At 43.8% G+C, this 26,929-nt stretch overlaps 3 protein-coding genes across 3 annotated transcripts; all 3 read left to right on the plus strand.

Moving 5' to 3' along the window:
- The first annotated feature begins 2,503 nt into the window (after nucleotides 1–2,503).
- LOC139662177 (extracellular calcium-sensing receptor-like) lies at nucleotides 2,504–7,439 on the plus strand. Its single transcript, XM_071540804.1, has 9 exons — nucleotides 2,504–2,700; nucleotides 2,921–3,215; nucleotides 3,405–3,491; nucleotides 3,704–3,973; nucleotides 4,915–5,121; nucleotides 5,210–5,485; nucleotides 5,975–6,202; nucleotides 6,315–6,438; nucleotides 6,526–7,439. The coding sequence occupies exons 1-9, from the start codon at nucleotides 2,504–2,506 to the stop codon at nucleotides 7,437–7,439; spliced, it is 2,598 nt and encodes an 865-aa protein (XP_071396905.1).
- Nucleotides 7,440–14,730: 7,291 nt separating this feature from the next.
- LOC139662167 (extracellular calcium-sensing receptor-like) lies at nucleotides 14,731–19,148 on the plus strand. The gene is made up of 9 exons (XM_071540792.1): nucleotides 14,731–14,927; nucleotides 15,227–15,521; nucleotides 15,681–15,767; nucleotides 16,056–16,325; nucleotides 16,815–17,021; nucleotides 17,150–17,425; nucleotides 17,693–17,920; nucleotides 18,023–18,146; nucleotides 18,235–19,148. Exons 1-9 carry the CDS (start codon nucleotides 14,731–14,733, stop codon nucleotides 19,146–19,148), a joined length of 2,598 nt encoding a protein of 865 aa, XP_071396893.1.
- A 2,417-nt stretch (nucleotides 19,149–21,565) lies between these two features.
- Nucleotides 21,566–26,079, plus strand: LOC139661947 (extracellular calcium-sensing receptor-like). The gene is made up of 9 exons (XM_071540538.1): nucleotides 21,566–21,747; nucleotides 22,092–22,386; nucleotides 22,562–22,648; nucleotides 22,935–23,204; nucleotides 23,336–23,542; nucleotides 23,636–23,911; nucleotides 24,617–24,844; nucleotides 24,947–25,070; nucleotides 25,166–26,079. Exons 1-9 carry the CDS (start codon nucleotides 21,638–21,640, stop codon nucleotides 26,077–26,079), a joined length of 2,511 nt encoding a protein of 836 aa, XP_071396639.1. The 5' UTR covers nucleotides 21,566–21,637.
- Nucleotides 26,080–26,929: the final 850 nt, after the last annotated feature.

Raw genomic sequence — 26,929 nt, forward strand, 5'->3', positions numbered from 1 at the left:
AGCCTGTTTAATGTGAGATCAACAGCATTTACGAGGGCCATCAAACACTCACTAAGTGCTGGGAGCATGCCCGGATCTCAGTGTGGTGGTCGTGGGTTAATGCAGATATCAAGGACAAAGTTAGCCAGAGTAGGGTCAAGTCAGCAAGGCAACTCAACGCCAAGAGCCTCTGATAACAACAGACTTACCAGCCAGACCCTGGCTACATATCGCAGCAGAGCTCTGTGAGATCAATGGCCAACAGTAACTATAGTAGTAGTCGTGAGCTATTATTCAAGATTTATTGAGTTAGCACATTGCCTGGTACTTCAAGACAGACTGTGATTGGAAAACTGAAGGGCATACACAAACGATTAGGCATCCCAGAGCACCTGTGTACTGACAATGGAAGACAGTTCACCTCGACAAAATTCGAAACATTCTCACAGTAATATAACTTCGAGCATGTAACCACAAGCCCCCACTTCCCGCAGGCCAATGGGAAAGCAGAGAGAGATATCCGAATAGCTAGGAAGATAATCAAGCAACGTGACCCATACTTAGCTCTTCTTGCCTACAGGGCTACTCCAAACCGCAACTATAGGTTGCAGCCCCAACTACTGATGGGGTGCCAGCTATATATGACACTCCCCACTCTAGCCAGAAATCTGAACATGAAATGCCTGATTTGAAGAGAGTAGCCAACCTTGAGAAGCTAGAGAATACTACAGCTTCTTCTATAACAGACGCCATGGTGCCAGAATGCTTTCACCCCTTCAGCCTGGTGATCCAGTGCATGTGAAGCTCGACAAGGACAAAGGATGGATGACAACAGCAACTGTGAAATTTCACTCGGGACAATCCAGATCTTACATTGTGGAGACTGAGCAGTTCAGGAGGAACCGAAAGCATCTTCAAGCCGTTCCCAGAGGACAGCACCAGTGCTCCATCCCCGCTATTGTTCTCGGTGGTAGTTCAGAAGAATCTGCCACCCACACTAACTTCCGTGCCAGTGTTGGAGCTGAGCCCTGCGAGATATCCATCGCCTTCTCCAGCACCACCAGTGAGCGTTGGGACACCCAAAAAGACAAGATATGCTTGTGTTATGCTTGTGTTATTAGGAAACCTATCAGATACCAGGAAAAATGTAACTCTGACAATGAATATAATAAAAAAGGGAAGAACAGAGACTGTATTTTGATATTTTTGAGGGTTAATGTTTTTTTATTTTTTTTACTGGGGATAGCTACCGGACCTCTGTTGGTTGTGCAATGGATGACGCACTTCCTTTGTGCCGTAAGTCGAGCCTTCCTTCTCCCGAGAATTGCATAGTGAAAGCAAGGCTTATAGGGAACCAATCTAAACGCCGATGGTGTCATTATTCTAGCCATTACACTGTGCAATCAACATTTACTTCATAATGATAAGTTAAAGCAAAAAAGTTGTCTATAGGGTCTTTAAGAATACAAGCATGTTTATTGAAAGAAATGGTAACATTGAGTATTTGTGTTTATGTAAGAGAAAACGCTATTTTAGCTTAAAAGAAGTAACTTTAAAAGAGGAAAGATGTAATGAATGATTATTGTTTATATTGTTATTCACAAAGTAAGTCTATTGGTTTATCACCCTTAGTGGCCGTGGCTTTTGTGTTGATTGACGGTTCCTTAAGGAAGTGCTTCAGTAAACAGTCAAACTTGAACATGACAGGTCGTCCTGGTGTTAATTCATGACAAGAGTGTCTGTCTATCAAAAATAGAGAAAGAAACGTGAACATTTCAACTTTCTAAATTTGAGCTATACAGTGAGGCATCTTGAGGGTCAGGCAGTTGTTTTCTCTGATTTGTTAACATTACCATCATGAGGTTAATAGCCATTGTCAGGATACTGATGTCATAGTTAAATAAGTTATTTTTATTCAACACATATTCTGTTCTAAAAAAAAAAAAGAAACAAGTCAGCAAGTACCTCATGGTGGAGCAGCAGAATGTAGACACAAACATGTAGAGTGTAAAGTGATATCACACCTGCTGTGGCTCCAGTTTCTGCCACTTGGCATAGCTGTGTGAAAAAAAAAATCTGCATTTCACCCATGTGAAAGAGTGGACTGCCAGTCAAATCTCACATCAGACCGCATTCATCAAATGTGTTTGTAATGATATTATGACTTTTGTTGAGTGATTTACTGAAGTATATTCCACAATCCATGACCTACAGTTGGTGGAATAGTTGCTAATGTGGCCTTGATGAATTAAACCTTGACATTCTGCATCAAAGGATGCACAAAAATGGATGCATGATTTTGATATGAAAAATAATTTCCTAATGTTGGGCATTGCCCCTACATCTTTACCTGCCACAATGGGTGGAAGATTCCACAGTGACGCAAGGCAGCAAAGGGGATGGCATAGTACTGCCTATAAAATGAAGTGATTGTGCATAAAAATTAGAAACGGATAAACGGAGGAGGGCAGTCATGAGGGCATTTCTTGACACATACCTGTTCTTGTGTGTTTGCCTGATCTTGATGTTATTCTCTTTGTTCTTTTTCTCCCCTGTGTCTTCCTCCCTTTCCTCCGTCTGTCAGTTACAGGGACAGTTTCTTCTGAATGGGATGCACAAGCCTGGGGATGTGGTTCTGGGTGGGCTGTTTGAGGTCCACTACTCTTCTGTCTTCCCTGAGCTGTCTTTCACCTCAGAGCCACAGCAGCCCAGATGCCAAGGGTGAGTCTCACACAGATACAGCGGAGAGCAAGGAATGTTCCAGAACAATCTGGTCTGTTCAGAGTATGCAAGGTGTTCAGAAATTACCCAAAAAATATTGGGTTGTGATTTTTTTGTGATTTATTGATCTAATTGGTTAGTTAGCTTGTTAGCAACAGATGGCCAGCTGTTTTTGTATATTTCTACACATTTCCCACAGTGAATGTTATTTTTGTGTTAGTTTTGACATTCTAGGGTTCAGGCATGCTCAGACCATGGCTTTTGCTATTGATGAGATCAACAGGAACTCCAACCTGCTACCTAATGTGACACTGGGATACAGTCTCTATGATAACTGTGCCACACTGGGAGTTGGCTTCCGTGCTTCATTGTCGTTGGCCAGTGGTCGAGAGGAGCAGTTTCTGTTGGACAAAACTTGTTTCGGGTCCCCTCCAGTCCTGGGGATTGTGGGTGATTCTTCCTCAACATGTTCTATTGCCATCTCCAGTGTTCTAGGTTTATACAAAATGCCCATGGTACGTTTCCTATCTTCTGTTTCTATCTATTTACCATCAAACAACATTTTTGATCTATCTTTACTCTGATTCTTTATTTTGATTCAATTTCATATAAAAAAAAAAACATGAAATATGTTAAAATAGTATGAATGGGTCTACTGACATGCAGGATATCCATACTTTGTGTGCATACCCTGTCTCTTACAGGTGAGTTACTTTGCCACATGCTCCTGCCTGAGTGATCGGCAACGATTCCCATCCTTCTTCCGAACAATCCCAAGTGATGCCTTCCAGGTGAACCTTGATTACCGAAACAAAAACTTAAGAATATGTTGACAGCAGTTATACATTCGTCAATGCATCATTAATGGAGCTATATGGTCTCCGATGACACAGCTGAGAGAGAATGATTAGACGAGGGTCAATTGTGAGACTTGTGTAGGAGATTTTCCACTGAAAGAATATTCCAGCCTGAGCTCTAATACTTCCACTCTCTATCCAACTAGGTGCGTGCTATGCTCCAGATTCTAAAGCGGTTCGGCTGGACTTGGGCGGGCCTGCTGGTCAGTGATGATGACTATGGACTCCACGCTGCCCGATCCTTCCAAACTGACCTGGCTCAGTCTGGTGGGGGTTGTCTGGCCTACTCAGAGGTTTTGCCCTGGGGCAATGACCCAACTGAACAAAGGAGGATTGTCAATGTGATGAGGAAATCCACAGCTCGCGTGGTCATTGTGTTTGCACATGAGAGCAACATGATTGACCTCATGGAAGAGGTTGGGGTTATAATACATGTTAATTTAGGAATCAATAATTTCAAAGAAAGTGAATTAAGATACTATTTTCGTCCTCAAACTGAAAGATGGCATCAATTAGGTTCCAATGACAGACTCATTTAAAAAAAAAAGAAATGGAAAAATCAAGGATTTTTCTTTGGTTTAAATATCCCTCTTCACAACAAGGAAGTAATAACATTTTAGTAATAATTAAATTAAGTTGATGAGGTTATAGAAAGGGGAAAACAATTAACAGAATGAAATCCATTGCTGTAATTCCACTGTTATTGAATAAAGATTTGATAAAATATGTAGACTCCACTTTGAACTGACATACATCACCTTCCTCTTAATAATTTGTAAAGCATCGCATTATACCTGTCTTTAAGCTGAAAACTACACAGCAAATGTATAGAATTCAGTAGAGTAGATATTACATTAGTGGTTGGGGTTGAAAGACATTTTATTTAGGAATATACAATTTTAAAGAAGGTGAATTAATGTTTTATATTTTGTTCCTCAAACTGAAAGAAGGCTTCATTTTAGTTACAATAACATCTGTCTATTGTTTTTCATCTAACAAAATTGTCAACAAATGGAAAAAAGAAAAAGTTCTTTGGTCCGAATAGCCCTCTTCACAACAATGTAAATAATAAGTAAATAATTAATGATAATAACAGTAATTAAATATAATTCTGATGCCAATAACAGAATTACTTCCATTACTTTAACTCCACTGTTACTGAACATAGATTTGATAAAATATGCAGACTCCACTTTGAACTGACATGCATCACCTTAATCCTATAGTAATTTGTTAACACTGGATTATACCTGTGCTTATAGTATATGGCAATTTGTTATATGCATTTCAGTAGAATAGATATTCAGTAGTGCCACTGAAGTCAGGACTCATATATTTAGCACAAAACAATCCACAGGTGATAAAGCAGAATGTGACAGGTCTGCAGTGGATGGCCAGTGAAGCCTGGACAGCAGCTGCTGTGCTCCAGACCCCCCGCTTCATGCCGTACCTGGGAGGCACGCTGGGCATTGCCATCCGTCGAGGAGAGATACCAGGGCTCAGGGACTTCCTGTTAAGAATACGACCTGACAATGACCCTAACAACAGCTACGGAAATAGCATGGTGATTATCTTTTATTTCACTTCATCATCTGACCAAGATTTCGATATAATTCATAATATAGTATTATGAAAGAATTTTCTTTCTTCAGGTGAGCAATTTTTGGGAATACACATTTCAGTGTAGATTCGCACCACCTCCAGCAGGGTGGGTGAATGCTGGAGGAGCACTGTGCACTGGACAGGAAGATCTAGGGAGTGTGGAGATTAGTATTTTGGATATGTCAGACCTCAGGCCAGAATACAATGTGTACAAGGCTGTGTATGCCCTGGCGTATGCCCTCGATGACATGCTGCAGTGTGTGCCAGGCAGAGGGCCTTTCAGCGGGTACAGCTGTGCCAGTTTGCAGAGACTGGAGCCATGGCAGGTGAGATATCAATTTACAGTCCACTTGTTTATGTTTCTAAATCCCATGCTACACCATGAGATATCTACCGAATGGAATTTTTAACTACAGAAAATTAGCTGAATAAAAAAACGACACATTATTTAACTATGACACCAGAATCCTGAAAATGCCTGTCTATTAACCTCAGGATTTTTTCTTTTTGAGTGAGTGGTAATAAGGAAATTACTATCCAGGAAGTAGGAGAATGAGAGAATTTCCCATTGTGCTATGTGACAGTGAGTTATGGTAATGTTAACCAATCAGAGAAAATAACAACTGCCTGACACTCAAGGTGCAACATTGTTTGGATCAAAATTAGAAACTTCAAATATTTAATTTTGATGGCATCATAACTGAAGCGGCTAGGTTAGCACAGAACATTTTGTATCCCTAGTTATGGGCATAGTACACTTTTGGATACACACTCTCTGTCTAACTGTTCGTCTCTTTTCTCTCACCCATTTGTAGCTTGTGTATTACTTGGAAAAGGTCAACTTCACCACAGCATCTGGTGACCAAGTGTCATTTGATGAGAATGGTGATTCTTTACCAATCTATGATGTTATGAACTGGCTGTGGGTCCCTGATGGAAGCACAAAGGTTCAGAGTGTGGGAGTGGTTAAGAAGTCAGCCTCCACAGGTGAAGAGCTCATGCTTGATGAAGACAGAATCTTCTGGAATTTTGAATCCAAAAAGGTCACTTCTGCTCATTCAGCTACCTGTTTTGTTGGCCTATGGAGAACTCATCATGATAGTGTCAAATTGTGTGGAATGAATAGTGTGGTGATAATTGTTACTCTCCCTGTAGCCGCCCCGGTCAGTGTGCAGTGACAGCTGCCCCCCAGGTACCCGCATGGCCAGAAGGAAGGGGGAACCTGTGTGCTGTTTCGATTGCATCCCATGTTCTGAGGGAAAGATCAGCAATGAGACTGGTTGGTGTACAATATAAAATAATGTATTTTGTCTTTATGGATATAATATACTGTACATATAAGTCAACTCCTGCTCTTTTTTGTTAGACTCCATGGAGTGCACCAGTTGTCCAGAGGACTTCTGGTCCAGCCACCAGCGTGATCACTGTGTCCCTAAGAGAACAGAGTTCCTCTCCTACCATGAACCCTTGGGTATCTGCTTGACAACCGCCTCATTGCTAGGCACACTTATCTGCACCATTGTCCTGGGAATCTTCACCTATCATCGCATCACACCCATGGTACGAGCCAACAACTCAGAACTCAGCTTCCTGCTCTTGCTGTCACTCAAACTATGTTTTTTGTGCTCACTGTTGTTCATTGGCCATCCCAGGCTATGGACATGCCAGCTGAGACATGCAGCATTTGGGATCAGCTTTGTGCTTTGTGTCTCATGCATCCTGGTGAAAACCATGGTGGTGCTGGCTGTGTTCAAGGCCTCCAAGCCTGGGGGTGGAGCCAGTCTGAAGTGGTTTGGTGCTGTGCAGCAGAGAGGGACAGTTCTGGCTCTAACTTCCATCCAGGCAGCAATCTGCACAGCTTGGCTTGTCTCTTCCTCACCGGCTCCTCATAAAAACACGCAATACCACAATGACAAGATCGTCTATGAGTGTGTAGTAGGGTCCACAGTTGGTTTTGCAGTGTTACTGGGCTATATTGGCTTACTGGCTATTGTCAGCTTCCTCCTAGCATTTCTGGCAAGGAATCTTCCAGACAATTTCAATGAGGCCAAGCTCATCACTTTCAGCATGCTGATCTTCTGTGCCGTGTGGGTGGCCTTTATCCCTGCTTATGTCAACTCCCCAGGAAAATATTCAGATGCGGTGGAGGTATTTGCCATCCTGGCCTCCAGTTTTGGCCTCTTGGTGGCACTGTTTGGACCAAAGTGTTATATAATCCTGCTGAGACCTGAGAGAAACACAAAGAAAGCAATCATGGGTCGAGGCACCACCAAGACATAAAAGCAGCACTTCAATGTATCAATGAGTCTTTCTGTCTCTTTCCTTCACTAAGCATTGATCTGCTCATGAATGACCCACACACAACATACAGTTGCATACAATCACACTTTTTTATACTATGCAAAACTAAACAAAACTCAACAAAACAAGGCTCTTGTAACTTTATAAACTTCCTATTTGATGGAAGAATAAAATCTGCACCAGATGAAACTAGATTAATACTAGAACATTATAACAAAACGTTTGTGAAAAATTGAGTCTCCCCCGATAATTGCTTTTTGATATTTTTGCTTATATGACATGGTCTTTCAATTAATTCCTTAGTTTCCAGGAGTTTCACAGCCACCCATAGTTCATTAACAATAATACAAAGTACTTTACAGAATGAATAGAACAAAAATAATAAAAAATGAAATATCATTGCAAGCGATAGGCCTACTTAATGGGGTCCAAGCAAATAGCGCTAACCCTATCGGCCAAATGCCATTGAATTCTGCATGGTACATCCTGTCAGATTAGTCGGGCAATTGTGCAAAGATGACGTGTGCAAAAGTTCGAGTGAGTCATAATAACGGCCAATGAGTTATTGAGCAGTTCGGCTGGTCCTTTAACACTTGGGAAGGATGTTTTGATGAGGACCGTCAACCAGAGCACGGTAGCATACATCAACAGACAGGGCGTAGTTCCATCCGCAGCTTTGTTGTCTGCAGAGAACTGGTGGTAGACGGCCACGGTGAACCTCCGCTCTCTCAATGCACTGCGCATTCCAGGTCTGGAGAACACGGGGCAGACCTCCTGTTGAAGCAGGTGGAGGTTGCAGTCTGATATTGTGTGTCTGATATGGGCCCGGTTCGGGAGAACGTAAGTGGATCTGTTCAGCAGGAGGCAGAAAACTCACTGTCAGCTGTGGTTCTCTTTGGTGCCTCGAAGCAACCCAGAGCTAGGAGTGGATGTGTTTGCAATGGCCAGTGGTAAATTCCTCTACCCTGCATTGGAAGCTGCCTTTGGTCGTTGAGGCTCCTTTGAAGGAGCCTTTTGAGCCCATTAGGCCAGCCTCTATTAAGTTGTTATCAAACTAAGACAGCACTACTGCTTGCTTTGACTTCAACTAAGAGGGTGAGTGTGCTCTTTCGGTTCACCCCGGCAGTGTGCTTATACGCATTGACCTAAGTGATGGCACACTCAGAATCTGTCCTTCACACCTAAGAACATTCATTCATTATTTTAGGTCAAGAACAATCCAGCTGGATGAATTTAAACCTCCTCCCCATGGAGGGAAGAGAGAAGAAATTTTGAGGATGAAAATTATTGAAAATTTGGAAGTTGGGTTAGACAAGTTCAACAATGGAGGAACATGATTTAGGATCTCTACTTTCACCAGAGAAATAAAAAAGACGGTGAATCTACTGAATCACTTTGTGACATCACCAAGGTACACTCATTATCATTTGTCTTTCTCCAACACCGGAAACAATAGGCCTCCATACAGGGGCTTTCTAGCCACTCTATCTGCATAGCACACAAAAAGCTGCTATATGCGCCTCACCGTGGATGTGCGTTCCACATAACATGCCAATGCACGCACGGCGCATAAATGGTGCAGTCTCTCCTCTCCTCATCATGAGGAGGATAGAAAGCCTCCAGCTGAATTGTCCTTGACCAAAAAGAACTATTGATGTTCTTCACTATTTTAGCTGAGGTCAAAGCAGGTCACAGCAGACCTGTCTTACCCGACAACAGCTTAAGAGAAGTCTGCCTAAGCGGTTCAAAAGGCTCCTTAGAAAGAGAGTCCAAGACCAAAGGAGCTCCCACTGGGGGGCGGTGGAACGCACCACTGGGCGTTTTCTCCTAGCCCTTTGCAAAAAACGCTTCATGAGGGGGTGGCCGAAAACCAACCTCTCTCCAAACCCCTCATGGCAGAAAGAGATTGCGGACGCATACACTTTAATAGTGCGCCAACCCCTTTCCAGCAGGCACTGGAGGAAAGAGAACAGATCCAATTCAGTACAGTTCAAAGGATCAATGTTCCACTCCCCGCACCATTTTTGAAAGCCCAACCATTTAGCCTTGTAGCTATCAATGGTGGATTGAGCCCTCGCACCCTGGATGGTCTGCACCACATCCGCAGTCAGTCCAGTGTGCATTAGTCTGTCCCTCTCAGGAACCAAACCCTGAGAGGCTGTCCCAGGCTATCGCTCCATTCGCCTGAGACAATGCCCCCCAAAACTTGGGAACTGTCCAGGGCGGAGCCCCCAGAAGCTGTCTCATTTCTGCGTACCACGGTGCCATCGTGCGGTCCGGGGCCACCAGAATGAGCGACAGTCTCTACACTCTCACTCTCGCCAGCAGGGGAGGAATGAGACGGAGGGGAGGAAAAGCATACAGCAGCTTTCCTGGCCATGGCTCGGAGCGTCTCCCTGGCTGTTGGGGGGGGATGGTCACCACATGCCGTTTGTGATGTTGTGCATCCAAACGCAGCCTGGCAAACCATCTCTGAAGGCGTCTCATATGGAGCAGCCCCAGTTGAACCATCTCCGCCATGAGACCCAGGAGACGCATGACGGTCAAAGCCGTCACCATTCCGCCCTGTCTCGCCAGTCCAGCTGAGTCCAGCTGCACTCCCAAATACACCGCCTGTTGACGTGGTATGGGTGCATTCTTTTCCCAATTGATGGTAAAACCTAACCTGGTTAAGTGCTGTACCAATTGCACTGTGTGGAAAATAGCCCATTGTTTCGAATGGGCCATGAGAATCAGGTTGTGTAGATAAAAGAAGACCCGTATTCCCTGACGGTGCAGGGGTTCGAGCGCCGTGTCCACACACTTCGAAAAAGTACGGGGAGCCAGGGAGTAGCCAAATGGTAGTCTGTTGTACTCGTAAGCTACCCCCTGAAAGGCAAAACGCAGGAATTTCCTGTGTCTCGGCACCACTGGGACATGAAAGTAAGCATCTTTCAAATCCACTGTGGTGAACCAATCGCCCGGCTGTACCAATTCCAGCATCTTTTTCACAGTAAGCATGCAAAATGGTCTCTGAGCGGGCGGAGATCCAGAATAGGCCTCATATCTCCGTTTTGTTGGGGACTAGGAAGTAACCGGAACAGAGACCTCTCTGTCTGTATTCCTGGGGAACCACAGAAATCGCTCCCTTCTGGAGTAGTTCCTGTATCTCCCTGGAGAGGGTGCTCATGCCTTCCAGAGAAGTTATGATCGACTCTCTCACTCCTGTGAATGGGGGCGGCACGCACTGAAACTGGAGTGAATAACCTGTCGTAACGTTCTGTCACACTGGTTCGCCATTCCTTATAAAATTCTGTCAGGGGGCGAGCAGTCAGCTGTGGAGTGGAGGAGAGAAATTCTCTGTGTGCAGTCTCGGCCCTCACCGCCACCGAGCTGCCCAGTAAGGGCAGAACGGCTCATGGGGGGCCGGAGGCGAAAGGGCCGGAGAGGCCCGGCAGCCAATGAATGTCCCACCTCCACACTCACATAGCTGTTTTCTGATGCCGGCGCTGTTTGCTCAGTGGCAAAAACGGCATTAGAATCAGAAGATGGCGTTCTCGCCATAGACTTTAATACACAGTCCCCTTTCACGTCCGCTACTCGCTTCAAGGCAGAGTTGGCGGCGGAGAGGGAAAATGGCGTTGACAACGCTGTGTGAGAAAGACTGTCCTCATCCACGTCCGCTCGCCTACGAAGGGAGGCAATGATGACATCAGTGGAAATGTCCAATGAGCGGAAGAGTGGAGTTATTTGAAAACTCCTCCGCTCTTGCTCCATAGACACCGGCCGGCGTCTAGAAGAAATCAAGCCCGCCGTCGGAGAAGAGAAGCGGGGAGCCGTCCTCTCGTTTGGGCCAGGCGGACGACTGATTTCCCGTGTTTCCGGAAGGAGCTGCCATCTGGAGCACAGCCACCGGCTGAGATGGGTGAGAGGCCCTCTGCCGTCATCGAGCCTGCATTTCTGTGGATGAGTGAGAAATGCAGAACGGCGTGCCGGTCTGCTGTTTATCCTCTGTTCTTCCATGAGAAAAAGGTGAAGATCGGGTGGGTCAATATTGCCGAGACCAGCCCTCAACACACGCCGGCTCATGAGAGCGGGGAGAGGTTACGGAACGTTTGAGCCGCTAGTCGCTCTATTGTCTTTTCCGTCTGAAAAACAGGCAAAGCCGTAAAAGCCTTCCGGTTCCTTCCTGTTATCCCGTGGGACAGCAGGGTGGGTTGATGATACTGAGGCGGAGGAGGAGCGTCGCCATCGGAGTGGGCCTGTGGCGTGGCGGGGCGGACTACGTCGAGGATGGGGCCAGCGGGGGCGAGAGGAGGACGTAGCGGAAGAGGAAGCCGCATTATGCCGTCCACACCTCTTGGACGCTGTTGTACGCCGTCCCTCGAGTCCTGCGAGGAAGTCTTCTGCTTGGTGGAAGAAGATGCCAACGGCAGATGACGGCACAGCTGAGCCTTTTCCTCCTCTAAGCATTGGAAACGCTGTGTAGCCAAGGTGACGGATGCGCCAAAGAGCCCGTCAGGCGACAGCACCACACCCAGCAGGTCCTCCCTGTCCTTCTGAAGGGCTGTCAGATTGAGCCACACGTGCCGAGCCCCGGTGGTAGACAGAGCCATGACGCGGCCAGCGGCGGTGGTGACTCCCCTGGTTAAATTGTTCATCTGTCCCACAATGTGGGATACATGATCCAAATCAGAAGTGGAGAGGGAGGCTTTCCCTGTCGACATGGTGGATAAGGACACCCCCAGCAGCCTCAGGTTATTGGGTATGGCTGCCGTCTCCTTGTCTCTGGAGTGAGGAGGAGCATGTTTCCTGCTGCCAGACCAGTTGGTTGAGCCAGGAGAAAAATGAGCGGCCAGCGCATCATCGAGTGGGGGAAGACCAGAGCGGCAGATAGCAGCTTTCCCGTGGACATCGGAAAAATCAAAAAGGCCGGAGATAGGAGCCTTATGACCGGCTTGGTCTCTGCCGCCAGCTGATAGGCTCATTGGGCCAGGCGATCAGCGGCACGAGGGTGTTCGGGAGGCAGAAGCAGGATCCCAGCGCTCTCGGCTGCCGCTACCAAGGGAGTGGAGGAAGTTTGAAATGAGGCCAACGCTGCTCGTGTCTCACCATGGAAAGGGCCCTGCAGCTGCTGCAATCCGGGAAGTCGGAGACACTGTAAGCAGTGTGTTCAGGGCTGAGGTACTCGGAACACGCCTCATGCGGATCCGTCGTCACGATCAGGCCGGGGTAGTCTGGGCAGTATTTAGCGATGTTGGTTTCAGACGATGCCATCCTAGGCAAACTTATTTGTCAGGCACTGAGGGGCCGCTCGCCATTTATAGCGTGAGGCCCCATAGGGGGTGTATAGGCTCATCCTGATTGGCTGAGCACATGCATGCAAATTTTCAGTGCGCTGAGACGACTAGATGAGTGGCTAAGCCAATAGAGCCCTGTTAGAGGGAGAAGCCTGTGTGAAATAGAACGGCAGACCTACCAGCCAGACCCTGGCCACATATTGCAGCAGATCTCTGTGAGATCAATGGCCAACAGTACCTAGTAGTCGTGAACTATTATTCAAGATTTATTGAGTTAGCACATTTGCCTGATACTTCAAGACAGGCTGTGATCAGAAAACTGAAGGGCATATACGAACGATTAGGCATCCCAGAGCACCTGTGTACTGACAATGCTTGACAGTTCACCTTGCCAAAATTTGAAACATTCTCACAGCAACATAACTTCGAGCATGTAACCACAAGCCCCCACTTCCCACAGGCCAATGGAGAAGCAGAGAGAGATATCCAAACAACTAAGAAGATAATTAAGCAACGTGACCCATACTGCTCTTCTTGCCTACAGGGCTACTCCAGTCGCAACTACGGGTATACCACTATACTGATGGGGTGCCAGGTGCGTACGACACTCAACCATTCTAGCCAGAAATCTGAACATGAAATGACCTGATTTGAAGAGAGTAGCTGACCTTGAGAAGCTAGAGAATACTACAGCTTCTTCTATAACAGTTGCCATGGTGCCAGAATGCTTTCACCCATTCGGCCTGGTGATCCAGTGCATGTGAAGCAACTGTGAAATGTCACTCAGGACAATCCAGATCTTACATTGTGGAGACTGAGCAGTTCAGGAGGAACCAAAAGCATCTTCAGGCCGTTCCCTGAGGACAACACCAGTGCTCCATCCTCCCTATGGGTCTCGGTGGCAGTTCAGGAGAATCTGCCACCCACACTAACTTCCGCGCCAGTTTTGGAGCTGAGCCCTGCGGGACATCCATCGCCTTCTCCAGCACCTCCAGTGAGCGTTGGGACACCCAAAACGACAAGATATGCTTGTGCCATTAGGAGACTTATCAGATACCAATAAAAATGGAACTCTGACAATGAATATAATAAAGGAACAGAGACTGTGTATTTTGATATTTTTGAGGGTTAAAGCTAATGTTTTAAGAATACGAGCATGCTATATGTTTATTGAAAGAAGTGGTAACATTGAGTATTTTTGTTTACGTAAGAGAGAACACCATTTTAGTTTATAAGAGGTAACTTTAAAAGAGGTAAGATGTAATGAATGATTATTTATATTGTTTATATTATTCACAAAGTAAGCCTAGTGGCTGTGGCTTTTGTGTTGTTTGACTGTTCCTTGAGGAAGTGCTTCAGTAAACAGTCAAACTTGAACATGACAGGTCGTCCTGGTGTTAATTCATGACAAGTGTCTGTGTATCCAAAGTAGAGAAAGAAACATGAAAATTTCAACTTTCTAAATTTGAGCTAAACAGTGAGGCATCTTGAGTGTCAGGCAGTTTTCTCTGATTTGTTAACATTACCATCATGAGGTTAATAGCCATTGTCAGGATACTGATGTCATAGTTAAATAACAAGTTATTTTTATTCAACACATATTCTGTTCTGTTCGTAATGATATTATGACGTTTGTTGAGTGATTTAATGAAGTTTATTCCACAATCTATGACCTACAGTTGGTGGAATAGTTGCTAATGTGGCCTTGATTAATTAAAGCTATACATTCTGCATCAAAGGATGCACAAAAATGGATGCATGATTTTGATATGAAAAATAATTTCCTAATGTTGGGCACTGCCACTACATCTTCACCTGCCACAATGGGTGGACGATTCCACAGTGACGTAAGGCAGCAAAGGGGATGACATAGTACTGCCTATAAAATGAAGTGACTGTGCATAAAGATTAGAAACAGGGGTGAACAGAGGAGGGCAGTCATGAGGGCATTTCTTGACACATACCTGTTCTTGTGTGTGTACCTGATCTTGATGTTGTTCTCTTTGTCCTTTTTCTCCCCTGTGTCTTCCTTCCTTTCCCCCTCCTGTCAGTTACAGGGACAGTTTCTTCTTAATGGGATGCACAAGCCTGGGGATGTGGTTCTGGGTGGGCTGTTTGAGGTCCACTACTCCTCTGTCTTCCCTGAGCTGTCTTTCACCTCAGAGCCACAGCAGCCTAGATGCCAAGGGTGAGTCTCACACAGATACAGTGGAGAGCAAAGAATTGTGCAGAACAATCTGGTCTGTCCAGAGTATGCAAGGTGTTCAGAAATTGCCATGAAAGAATCGGGCAAGAGCGAGGGCTATTTTTTATTTTATTTATTTTTTTATTTTTTCAAAGTTAAAAGTATAGATAAAAGTATGATATACTAATATAAAATTTCTAGTCAAATCTTGGTAGCAACATTGGCCCAGCCGTTTTTGTATTTTCTACACATTTCCCACAGTGACATGTTTTCAGTAGTTAATAGTGACATTTTTGTGTTAGTTTTGACATTCTAGGATTCAGGCATGCTCAGACCATGGCCTTTGCTATTGATGAGATCAACAAGAACTCCATCCTGCTACCTAATGTGACTCTAGGATACAGTCTCTATGATAACTGTGTCACACTTGGAGTTGGCTTCCGTGCTGCATTATCGTTGGCCAGTGGCCGAGAGGAGCAGTTTCTATTGGACGAAACTTGTTTAGGGTCCCCTCCAGTCCTGGGGATTGTGGGTGATTCTTCCTCAACATGTTCTATTGCCATCTCCAGTGTTCTAGGTTTATACAAAATGCCCATGGTACGTTTCCTATTTCTTTCCCCCATTTACCATCAAAGAATGCTTTTGATGTGCTCTATTTTAACTGAATTCATATTTCAAAATAAATAAAAAGCTGAAATAGGTGAAAATGGTTTTGAATGGGTCGTGCAGGAAATGCATACTCTGTGTCTCTTACAGGTGAGTTACTTTGCTACATGTTCGTGCCTGAGTAACCGGCAACGGTTCCCATCCTTCTTTAGAACTATCCCAAGTGATGCCTTCCAGGTGAACCTCTATTACCAAACAAGAACTTACAAATATGTTGACAGCAGTTAAACATTCTACAGGAAGTATGTGTATGTAAACAAATCTCTCCACTGAATGAAACTGATTTGCTTTTGTGTATGAAAAGCCATGTGCTTGTGTGTATCATTAATGGAGCTATATGGTCTCGGATGACACAGCTGAAAGAGAATGATTAGACCGTGGCCACTGTGAGACTTGTGTGGGAGTTTTTCCGCTGAAAGAATATTCCAGCCTGAGCACTAATCCTTACACTCTCTATCCAACTAGGTGCGTGCTATGCTCCAGATTCTAAAGTGGTTTGGATGGACTTGGGCGGGCCTGCTGGTCAGTGATGATGACTATGGACTCCACGCCGCCCGGTCCTTCCAATCTGACCTGGCTCAGTCTGGTGGGGGTTGTCTGGCCTACTCAGAGGTTTTGCCCTGGGGCAATGACCCAACTGAATTTAGAAGGATTGTCGATGTGATGAGGAAATCCACAGCTCGTGTTGTCATTGTGTTTGCACATGAGAGCAACATGATTGACCTCATGGAAGAGGTTGGGGTTGAAAGACATTTTATTTAGGAATATAAAATTTTAAAGAAGGTGAATTAATGTATTATATTTTGTTCCTCAAACTGAAAGAAGGCTTAATTTTAGTTACAATAACATCCGTCTATTTCTTTTTCATCTAACAAAATTGTCAAGAAATGGAAAAAAGAAAAAGTTATTTGGTCCGAATAGCCCTCTTCACAACAATGAAGTAAATAATAAATGATAATAACAGTAATTAAATATAATGCTGATGCCAATAACAGAATTACTTCCATTACTTTAACTCCACTGTTACTGAACATAGATTTGATAAAATATGCAGACTCCACTTTGAACTGACATGCATCACCTTAATCTTATAGTAATTTGTTAAACATTGGATTATACCTGTGCTTATAGTATATGGCAATTTGTTATATGCATTTCAGTAGAATAGATATTCAGTAGTGCCGCTGAAATCTGGAGTTATATTTGGTATAATACAATCCACAGGTGGTAAAGCAGAATGTGACAGGTCTGCAGTGGATGGCCAGTGAAGCCTGGTCAGCAGGTACTGTGCTCCACACTCTCCGCTTCATGCCGTACCTGGGAGGCACGCTGGGCATTGCCATTCGTCGAGGAGAGATACCAGGGTTCAGCGACTTCCTGTTAAGAATACGTCCTGACAGTGACCCTAACAACAGCTATGGAAATAGCATGGTGAGATTTTGACCTTACAGTCTAATCTGAACTCACAAGAATAGCATATTGTCATTATTTTTGTAAACATTTACTTTGTTATTTACAATTTCTCATAATTAGTCTTAATCATCATCTAATTTCTTCAGGTGAGGCAGTTTTGGGAATACACATTTCAGTGTAGATTCGCACCACCACCAGCAGAGTGGGTGGATGCTGGGGGAGCACTGTGCACTGGACAGGAAGATCTGGGCAATGTGGAGATTAGTATTTCGGATGTGTCAGACCTCAGGCCAGAGTACAATGTGTACAAGGCTGTGTATGCCCTGGCATACGCCCTTGATGACATGCTGCAGTGCGTGCCAGGCAGAGGGCCTTTCAGCGGGCATAGCTGTGCCAGTTTGCAGAGACTGGAGCCATGGCAGGTGTGATATCAATTTACACTGCTCTGTTTATGTGTCTACATGCTGCTGCTACACCATGAGGTACCTGCTGACTGGAAAATGAAAAAGAACACATGTAACTGTAATGTAACTATGACATCAGTATGCTGAAAATGCCAGGATGCCTGGCACAGTCTCTCTCTCTCTCTCTCTCTCTCTCTCTCTCTCTCTCTCTCTCTCTCTCTCTCTCTGTCTCACTGTCTCACTGTTTATGTTTTTATCTGTCATTTTCTTCTCACTCATTTCTAGCTTGTGTATTACTTGGAAAAGGTCAACTTCACCACAGCATTTGGTGATCAAGTGTCATTTGATGAGAATGGTGATGCCTTACCAATCTATGATGTTATGAACTGGCTGTGGCTCCCTGATGGAAGCACAAAGGTTCAGAGTGTGGGTGTGGTTAAGAAGTCAGCCTCCACAGGTGAAGAGCTCACACTTGATGAAGACAGAATCTTCTGGAATTTTGAATCCAAAAAGGTTACTTCTGCTCATTCAGCTATTTTGTTGGCCTGTGGAGAACTTATCATGATAGTGTCAAATAGTGTGGAATCACGGTGATAATTGTTACTCTCCCTGTAGCCGCCCCGGTCAGTGTGCAGTGACAGCTGCCCCCCAGGTACCCGCATTGCCAGAAGGAAGGGGGAACCTGTGTGCTGCTTTGACTGCATCCCATGTTCTGAGGGAAAGATCAGTAATGAGACTGGTTGGTATATATTACAAGACTGTGTTGCCTAACTTTAGGGATGTACTGTACAGCTGTATCTCCTTCAACAACTACCCTTTTTTGTTAGACTCCATGGAGTGCACCAGTTGTCCAGAGGACTTCTGGTCCAGCCCCCAGCATGACCACTGTGTCCCTAAGAGAACAGAGTTCCTCTCCTACCATGAGCCCTTGGGTATCTGCTTGACAACCGCCTCATTGCTAGGCACACTAATCTGCACCATTGTCATGGGAATCTTCACCTATCATCGCAGCACACCTATGGTACGAGCCAACAACTCAGAACTCAGTTTCCTGCTCTTGCTGTCACTCAAACTATGTTTCTTGTGCTCGCTGCTGTTCATTGGCCGTCCCAGGCTATGGACATGCCAGCTGAGGCATGCAGCATTTGGGATCAGCTTTGTGCTTTGTGTCTCATGTATCCTGGTGAAAACCATGGTGGTGCTGGCTGTGTTCAAGGCCTCTAAGCCTGGGGGTGGAGCCAGTCTGAAGTGGTTTGGTGCTGTGCAGCAGAGAGGGACAGTTCTGGCTCTAACTTCCATCCAAGCAGCAATCTGCACAGTCTGGCTTGTCTCTTCCTCACCAGCTCCTCATAAAAACACACAATACCACAATGACAAGATAGTCTTTGAGTGTGTAGTAGGGTCCACAGTTGGTTTTGCAGTGTTACTGGGCTATATTGGCTTACTGGCTATCCTCAGCTTCCTCCTAGCATTTCTGGCAAGGAATCTTCCAGACAACTTCAATGAGGCCAAGCTCATCACTTTCAGCATGCTGATCTTCTGTGCCGTGTGGGTGGCCTTTATCCCTGCTTATGTCAACTCCCCAGGAAAATATGCAGATGCGGTGGAGGTATTTGCCATCCTGGCCTCCAGTTTTGGCCTCTTGGTGGCACTGTTTGGACCAAAGTGTTATATAATCCTGCTGAGACCTGAGAGAAACACAAAGAAAGCTATCATGGGTCGAGGCACTACCAAGACATAAAAGCAGCACTTTAATGTATCAATAAATCTCACTAATGTCTCTTTCCTTCACTCAACACTGATCTGCTCATGAATGACCCACAAAATACAATTACATACATTCACACTTTTTTAGAATATGCAAAACAAAACAAAACAATGCTCTTGTAACTTTAAAACTGTATCCCATTTGATGAAAGAATTAAACCTGCACCACAAGAAACTAGAGGCAATAATAAAGTATTATAAAGAAAAGTTGGTGAAAATTCAGTCTGTCCCTATCATTGCTTGTTTTTGCCTATAATCACATGCTCTTTCAAGTCATTCCTTAGCTTCCAGGAGTTTCACAGCTATACTATACTGTATTAATTATAATAATAATATACAAATTGCTTTACAGAAGTAATAGAACAAAATTAATACAAATAAATTGTGTCCAAAAGATTTAAAAACAAACAAATGTGTAATTAAGAAAAAAGAGACAACAAATAAAAAGAAGTCAAGACAAATAAATATGAAACATTTACCTAAAAGCCAGTCTATAAAAGTGAGTATGAAAGGAATAGTTCACGCAAAAATAGCTCACCCATAGTTCACCCACAGCGAGTTAGCAAGCACTGCTCCGTGTCAGCCTTCTTCAAAACAACAGAAGTGGCTGGGAACAAGTTTTTTAGAGTTACAACTAACTGTTGTTTTTAATAAGCACCAATGTTTTGGCACAAATGTCTTAATCAGGGCCAAAACGTTGGTCCTTTTTAAAAAACACAGTAAGGGGGTCTTGGTGGCTCGGTGGTCTCAGCCATGTACCATGTGGGCACGACGTCCTGGGTTCAAGTCTGGCCCGGGACCTTTGTCATCCCCCTCTCTCTCTAGTCTTTCCTGTCTCTTTCCACTTTTACCTCTCAAATAAAGGCAAAAATGCCCAAAAAATAATATTTAAAAGAAAAAAAAAAACACAATAAGGGGATGTCTTGGTGTCGTAGTGGTCTAAGGCACATACCATGTAACCGCAACATCCTTGCATGTCATCCCCCAGTCTTTCTTGACTCTCCGCTTTCATCTGTCTAATAAAGTCAAAAATTATCTTTTAAACAAAAACACAGTAAGAAGGTAAAAAGTATGCAACTTTATTTTTTCCTTATGTACTAGTTTTCTAGTATGCGTAAGTAAGTTTTGCGTATGCGTCCATTTTCTAAAATTAGTGCTAGAGATGACAAAAACAAATTTAAAACTGGTATAATCCTGGTTTTGATGGACAGGATGATAAAGAGGAAAATAATATTAATATTAAGTAATATTAACCACCCTTTTGGATGCATAGTATATGGAACAATGAAAGCATTTTCTGTAATCACCTTGACCTCCCTCAACACAAAATCCTTCTTTCCATCTGCAGGTCAATACTACAAGGAATCAGTGCCTGAGATTTTGCTGCACTGTTGCACTGCACTGTTTTCTTTATGTAACATACAACTACTATTGTGTGTATTGTTTTTCAAGCTTTCTGGTGGTAAAAATAATGTCCCTTAGGGGATCAATAAAGTATTAAGATTGAATTCAGTTTTGAACTGTTCTTGTATTTTTGAGAACTGGTCTTATATGGTTGCAATAACTCAGAAATATCTCTGTTATCTCTGTGTTTGTTGCTTTGTTATTTGTTATTGCTTGGTCTGTGCCAGGTCTGTGCCAGACCAAGGAATAACAAATAAGAATATATTATTCAAACAATAGATTTTGGTGTTGTGAGAATGTTTGAAAGAGGTAGTACATTGTAGTTATACTATTTAAGAAAGTTCTGTATGGGTTGGTACCATAACCTCATCCTTAAATTAGATGTTGATAGACATCCAAAAATGGCTAAGTATACTGCTACCACCTGCTGGGAATCATACGGTGCATGCATTCTTTGCAACTTAACGTGTGAAAAAACACTACACTTGGCCCATTTGAAAGCCTAACAAAAAGAATGATGGGGAGTGGACTGCCACTCAAATCCAATCAGATCTCAAGTTAAAGCTCATTCATCCAGGCCAAATGTGTTGGTAATGATATTATGACTTTTGTTGAAGTATATCACACAATCCATGACCTGCAGTTGGTTAAATAGTTGATAATTTGGCCTTGATGAAATATTAGCTTATGTGCAAACAATCTTGACATGCTGCATCAAAGGATGGACAAAATTCATCATTTTGATTTGAAGAACAGCTTCCTAATGTTAGGCACTGCCCATGCTTCTTCACCTGCCACACTGAGTGGTGTGGAAGATTAAACAATGATGCAAGTCGGCAAAGGGGATGACACAGCACTGTCTATAAAATGAAGTGACTGTGCATAAAGATTAGAAACAGGGGTAAACAGAGGAGGGCAGACATGGGGGCATTTTTTGACACATACCTGTTCTTGTGTGTGTACCTGATCTTGATGTTGTTCTCTTTGTCCTCCTTTTTCTCCCCTGTGTCTTCCTCCCTTTCCTCCTGTCAGTTACAGGGACAATTTCTTCTTAATGGGATGCACAAGGATGGGGATGTGGTTCTGGGTGGGCTGTTTGAGGTCCACTACTCCTCTATCTTCCCTGAGCTGTCTTTCACCTCTGAACCACAGCAGCCCAGTTGCCAAGGGTGAGTCTCACACAGATACAGCAGAGAGCAAAAAAATGTGCGGAACAATCTTGTCTGTCCAGAATATTCAAGATATTCAGAAATTACCATGAAAGAACTGGACTGGGTGGGCTTTTGTGATTTGTTGAAATATAACTTTGCATGACATGGACTGAGGGAAAAGTTGTTGTTTTTTCACAATTAAAATTATAGATATAGAAAAGTATGGTATACTAATATAAGATTTCTGGTTAGCTAGCTTGTTAACAACAAATAACCAGGTTTTTGTAGTTTTTGTATATTTCTACACAGTTCCCACAGTGAATGTTATTTTCCAGTAGTTAATAGTGACATTTTTGTGTTAGTTTTGACATTCTAGGGTTCAGGCATGCTCAGACCATGGCCTTTGCTATTGATGAGATCAACAGGAACTCCAACCTGCTACCTAATGTGACTCTGGGATACAGTCTCTATGATAACTGTGGCACACTTGGAGTTGGATTCCGTGCTTCATTATCGTTGGCCAGTGGTAGAGAGGAGCAGTTTCTGTTGGACCAGACTTGTTTAGGGTCCCCTCCAGTCCTAGGGATTGTGGGTGATTCCTACTCAACATTTTCTATTGCCACGTCCAGTGTCCTAGGTTTATACAAAGTGCCCATAGTAAGTTTCCAAACTTTTATCTCTATCTATTTACCATCAGACAAGGCTTTTGATGTGCTCTATTTTGATTGAATTTCATATTGAAAAAAATAATAATAAAGAACTGAAATATGTACAAATGTTTTTCAATGGGTCTACTGACATACTCTGTGTGCATACTCTATGTCTATCACAGGTGAGTTACTTTGCCACATGCTCCTGCCTGAGTGACCGGCAACGGTTCCCATCCTTCTTTAGAACAATCCCAAGTGATGCCTTCCAGGTGAACCTCTATTAGCGAAACAACAACTTACAAATATGTTGACAGCAGCAGGAAGTTTCCAGCACAGCTTGTAAAGAAATCTCTCAAATGAATTAAACTTTGATTTGATTCTGTGTATAAAAAGCCATGTGCTTTGTGTGTGTCATTAATGGAGCTATATGGTCTCAGATGACACAGCTGAAATAGAATAATTAAACCGTGGCCACTGTGAGACTTGTGTAGGAATTTTTCCGCTGAAAGAATATTCCAGCCTGAGCTCTAATCCTTACACTCTCTATCCAACTAGGTGCGTGCTATGCTCCAGATTCTAAAGCGGTTCGGCTGGACTTGGGCGGGCCTGCTGGTCAGTGATGATGATTATGGACTCCACGTTGCCCGATCCTTCCAATCTGACTTGGCTGAGTCTGGTGGGGGTTGTCTTGCCTACTCAGAGGTTTTGCCCTGGGGCAATGACCCAACTGAACTTAGGAGGATCGTCGATATGATGAGGAAATCCACAGCTCGCGTGGTCATTGTGTTTGCACATGAGAGCCACATGATTGACCTCATGGAAGAGGTTGGGGTTAAAAACTGAAACTGAAAACTACGAGGGACATTTGTTATATGCATTTCAGTAGAATAGATAATACTTATTAGTGGCAATTAAGTCTAGACATATGTGTATATATGGCATAATACAATCCACAGGTGATAAAGCAGAATGTGACAGGTCTGCAGTGGATGGCCAGTGAAGCCTGGACAGCAGCTGCTGTGCTCCAGACCCCTCGCCTCATGCCGTACCTGGGAGGCACGCTGGGCATTGCCATTCAACGAGGAGAGATACCAGGGCTCAGGGACTTCCTGTTAAGAATACGACCTGACAATGACCCTAACAACAGCTATGGAAATAACATGGTGATTATGTTTTACTTCACTTTATAATCTGATCAACATTGAGTAACTTATCACATGATCCTTATTATATTAATTTTCAGTATCTTTCTTCAGGTGAGGCAGTTTTGGGAATACACATTTCAGTGTAGATTCGGACCACCTTCAGCAGGGTGGCTGGATGCTGGGGGAGCGCTGTGCACTGGACAGGAAGATCTGGGAAATGTGGAAACTGGCTTTTTGGATGTGTCAGAACTCAGGCCAGAGTACAATGTGTACAAGGCTGTGTATGCCCTGGCGTACGCCCTTGATGACATGCTGCAGTGTGTGCCAGGCAGAGGGCCTTTCAGCAGGCACAGCTGTACCACTTTGCAGAGACTGGAGCCATGGCAGGTGAGATATCAATTTACAGTACACCTGTTTATGTTTCTAAATTCTGTGCTACACCATGAGGTACCTACCCAATGGGTTTTTTCAGTGCAGAACATTTGTGGAAAAAAAACAACACATGACACCAGTATCCTGAAAATGCCAGACTATTAACCTCATTATTTGTTGTGTTTTAGTGAGTAAGAATAAGGAAAATACTATCCAGGAAGTAGCAGAGTGAGATAATTTCCCACTGCGCTTTGTGACAGTGATTATGGTTATGCTAACCATTCAGAGAAAACAAAATATGCTTGTGCATCATTGTGTGCATCAAAGTTAGAAAGTTGAAATATTCATTTATTTTTTTTAAACATATATTTTAGGCATTTTTATGCTTTATTGATAGTGACAATGTGAGAGAGAGACAGGAAGGTATGGGAGAGAGAGAGGGGAGGACATGCAACAAACAGCTGGCCAGATTAGAACCCTGGTCGCTGCGGGAAGGACTGAGTCTTATGGTATGCGCTGTACTCGGTGAGCCACCAGGGCGCTCCAGAAATGTTCATGTTTTGCATGAACTTAATTTGAATAGTATGATGATTAAATCTAACAAGGTTAGCCAACAGAAAATTGTGTATCGCTAGTTATGTACAGAGTAAATTTTTTGGATACAGTCTTTCTCTGTCTGTTTATCTCTTTCTTTGTTTCTTTTCTCTCACCTATTTCTAGCTTGTGTATTACTTGGAAAATGTCAACTTCACCACAGCATTTGGTGATCAGGTGTCATTTGATGAGAATGGTGATGCCTTACCAATCTATGATGTTATGAACTGGCTGTGGCTCCCTGATGGAAGCACAAAGGTTCAGAGTGTGGGTGTGGTTAAGAAGTCAGCCTCCACAGGTGAAGAGCTCACACTTGATGAAGACAGAATCTTCTGGAGTTTTGAATCCAAAAAGGTCACTTCTGCTTATCAGCTACCTGTTTTGTTGGCCTGTGAAGAACTCATCAAAATAGTGTCAAATACTAAATGACGGTGATAATTTTTACTCTCCCTGTAGCCGCCCCGGTCAGTGTGCAGTGAGAGTTGCCCCCCAGGCACCCGAATTGCCAGAAGGAAGGGGGAACCTGTGTGCTGTTTCGACTGCGTACCATGCTCTGACGGGAAGATCAGCAATGATACTGGTTGGTGTACATTATAAAATAATGTAGTTCATTTTCAGGGATGTAATATACATACAGTAGGCCGATGTATTTCAACACCTGACCCTTTTTGTTAGACTCCATGGAGTGCAACAGTTGTCTAGAGGACTTCTGGTCCAGCCCACAGCGTGACCACTGTGTCCCTAAGAGAACAGAGTTCCTCTCCTACCATGAACCCTTGGGTATCTGCTTGACAACTGCCTCACTGCTCGGCACAGTTATCTGCACCATTGTCCTAGGAATCTTCACCTATCATCGCAGCACACCTATGGTACGAGCCAACAACTCAGAACTCAGCTTCCTGCTCTTGCTGTCACTCAAACTATGTTTCTTGTGCTCACTGCTGTTCATTGGCCGTCCCAAGCTATGGACATGCCAGCTGAGGCATGCAGCATTTGGGATCAGCTTTGTGCTTTGTGTCTCATGTATCCTGGTGAAAACCATGGTGGTGCTGGCTGTGTTCAAGGCCTCTAAGCCTGGGGGTGGAGCCAGTCTGAAATGGTTTGGTGCTGTACAGCAGAGAGGGACAGTTCTGGCTCTAACTTCCATCCAGGCAGCAGTCTGCACAGCCTGGCTTGTCTCTTCCTCACCAGCTCCTCATAAAAACACACAATACCACAATGACAAGATAGTCTTTGAGTGTGTAGTAGGGTCCACAGTTGGTTTTGCAGTGTTACTGGGCTATATTGGCTTACTGGCTATCCTCAGCTTCCTCCTAGCATTTCTGGCAAGGAATCTTCCAGACAACTTCAATGAGGCCAAGCTCATCACTTTCAGCATGCTGATCTTCTGTGCCGTGTGGGTGGCCTTTATCCCTGCTTATGTCAACTCCCCAGGAAAATATGCAGATGCGGTGGAGGTATTTGCCATCCTGGCCTCCAGTTTTGGCCTCTTGGTGGCACTGTTTGGACCAAAGTGTTATATAATCCTCCTGAGACCTGAGAGAAACACTAAGAAAGCTATCATGGGTCGAGGCACTACCAAGACATAAAAGCAGCACTTAATGTATCAATAAATCTCGCTAATGTCTCTTTCCTTCACTCAACACTGATCTGCTCATGAATGACCCACAAAATACAATTACATACAATCACACTTTTTTAGAATATGCAAAACAAAACAAAACAATGCTCTTGTAACTTTAAAACTGTATCCCATTTGATGAAAGAATAAAACCTGCACCACAAGAAACTAGAGGCAATAATAAAGTACTTTAAAGAAAGGTTGGTGAAAATTCTGTCCCTATCATTGCTTATTTTTGCCTATAATCACATGCTCTTTCAAGTCATTCCTTAGCTTCCAGGAGTTTCACAGCTATACTATACTGTATTAATAATAATAATAATAATATACAAATTGCTTTACAGAAGTAATAGAACAAAATTAATACAAATAAACTGTGTCCAAAATATTTAAAAAGATACAAATGTGTAATTAAGAAAAATGAGACAACAATAAAAAGAAGTCAAGACAAATAAATATGAAACCTTTACCTAAAGGCCAGTCTATAAAAGTGAGTATGAAAGGAATAGTTCACGCAAAAATAGCTCACCCATAGTTCACCCACAGCGAGTTAGCAAGCACTGCTCCGTGACAGCCTTCTTCAAAACAACAGAAGTGGCTGGGAACAAGTTTTTTAGAGTTACAACTGATTGTTGTTTTGTTTTAATGAGCACCAATGTTTTGGCACAAATGTCTTAATCAGGGCCAAAACGTTGGTCCTTTTTAAAAAGAGCAGTAAGGGGGTCTTGGTGGCTCGGTGGTCTAAGCCATGTACCATGTGGGCACGGCATCCTGGGTTCAAGTCTGGCCCGGGACCTTTGTCATCCCCCTCTCTCTCT

The sequence above is a fragment of the Centroberyx affinis genome, unplaced genomic scaffold (assembly GCF_046629955.1).
Source record: "Centroberyx affinis isolate AG114_WGS23_722 - 3 ecotype Tasmania unplaced genomic scaffold, CSIRO-AGI_Caff_v1 ptg000211l_1, whole genome shotgun sequence".
NCBI lineage: Eukaryota > Metazoa > Chordata > Actinopteri > Beryciformes > Berycidae > Centroberyx > Centroberyx affinis.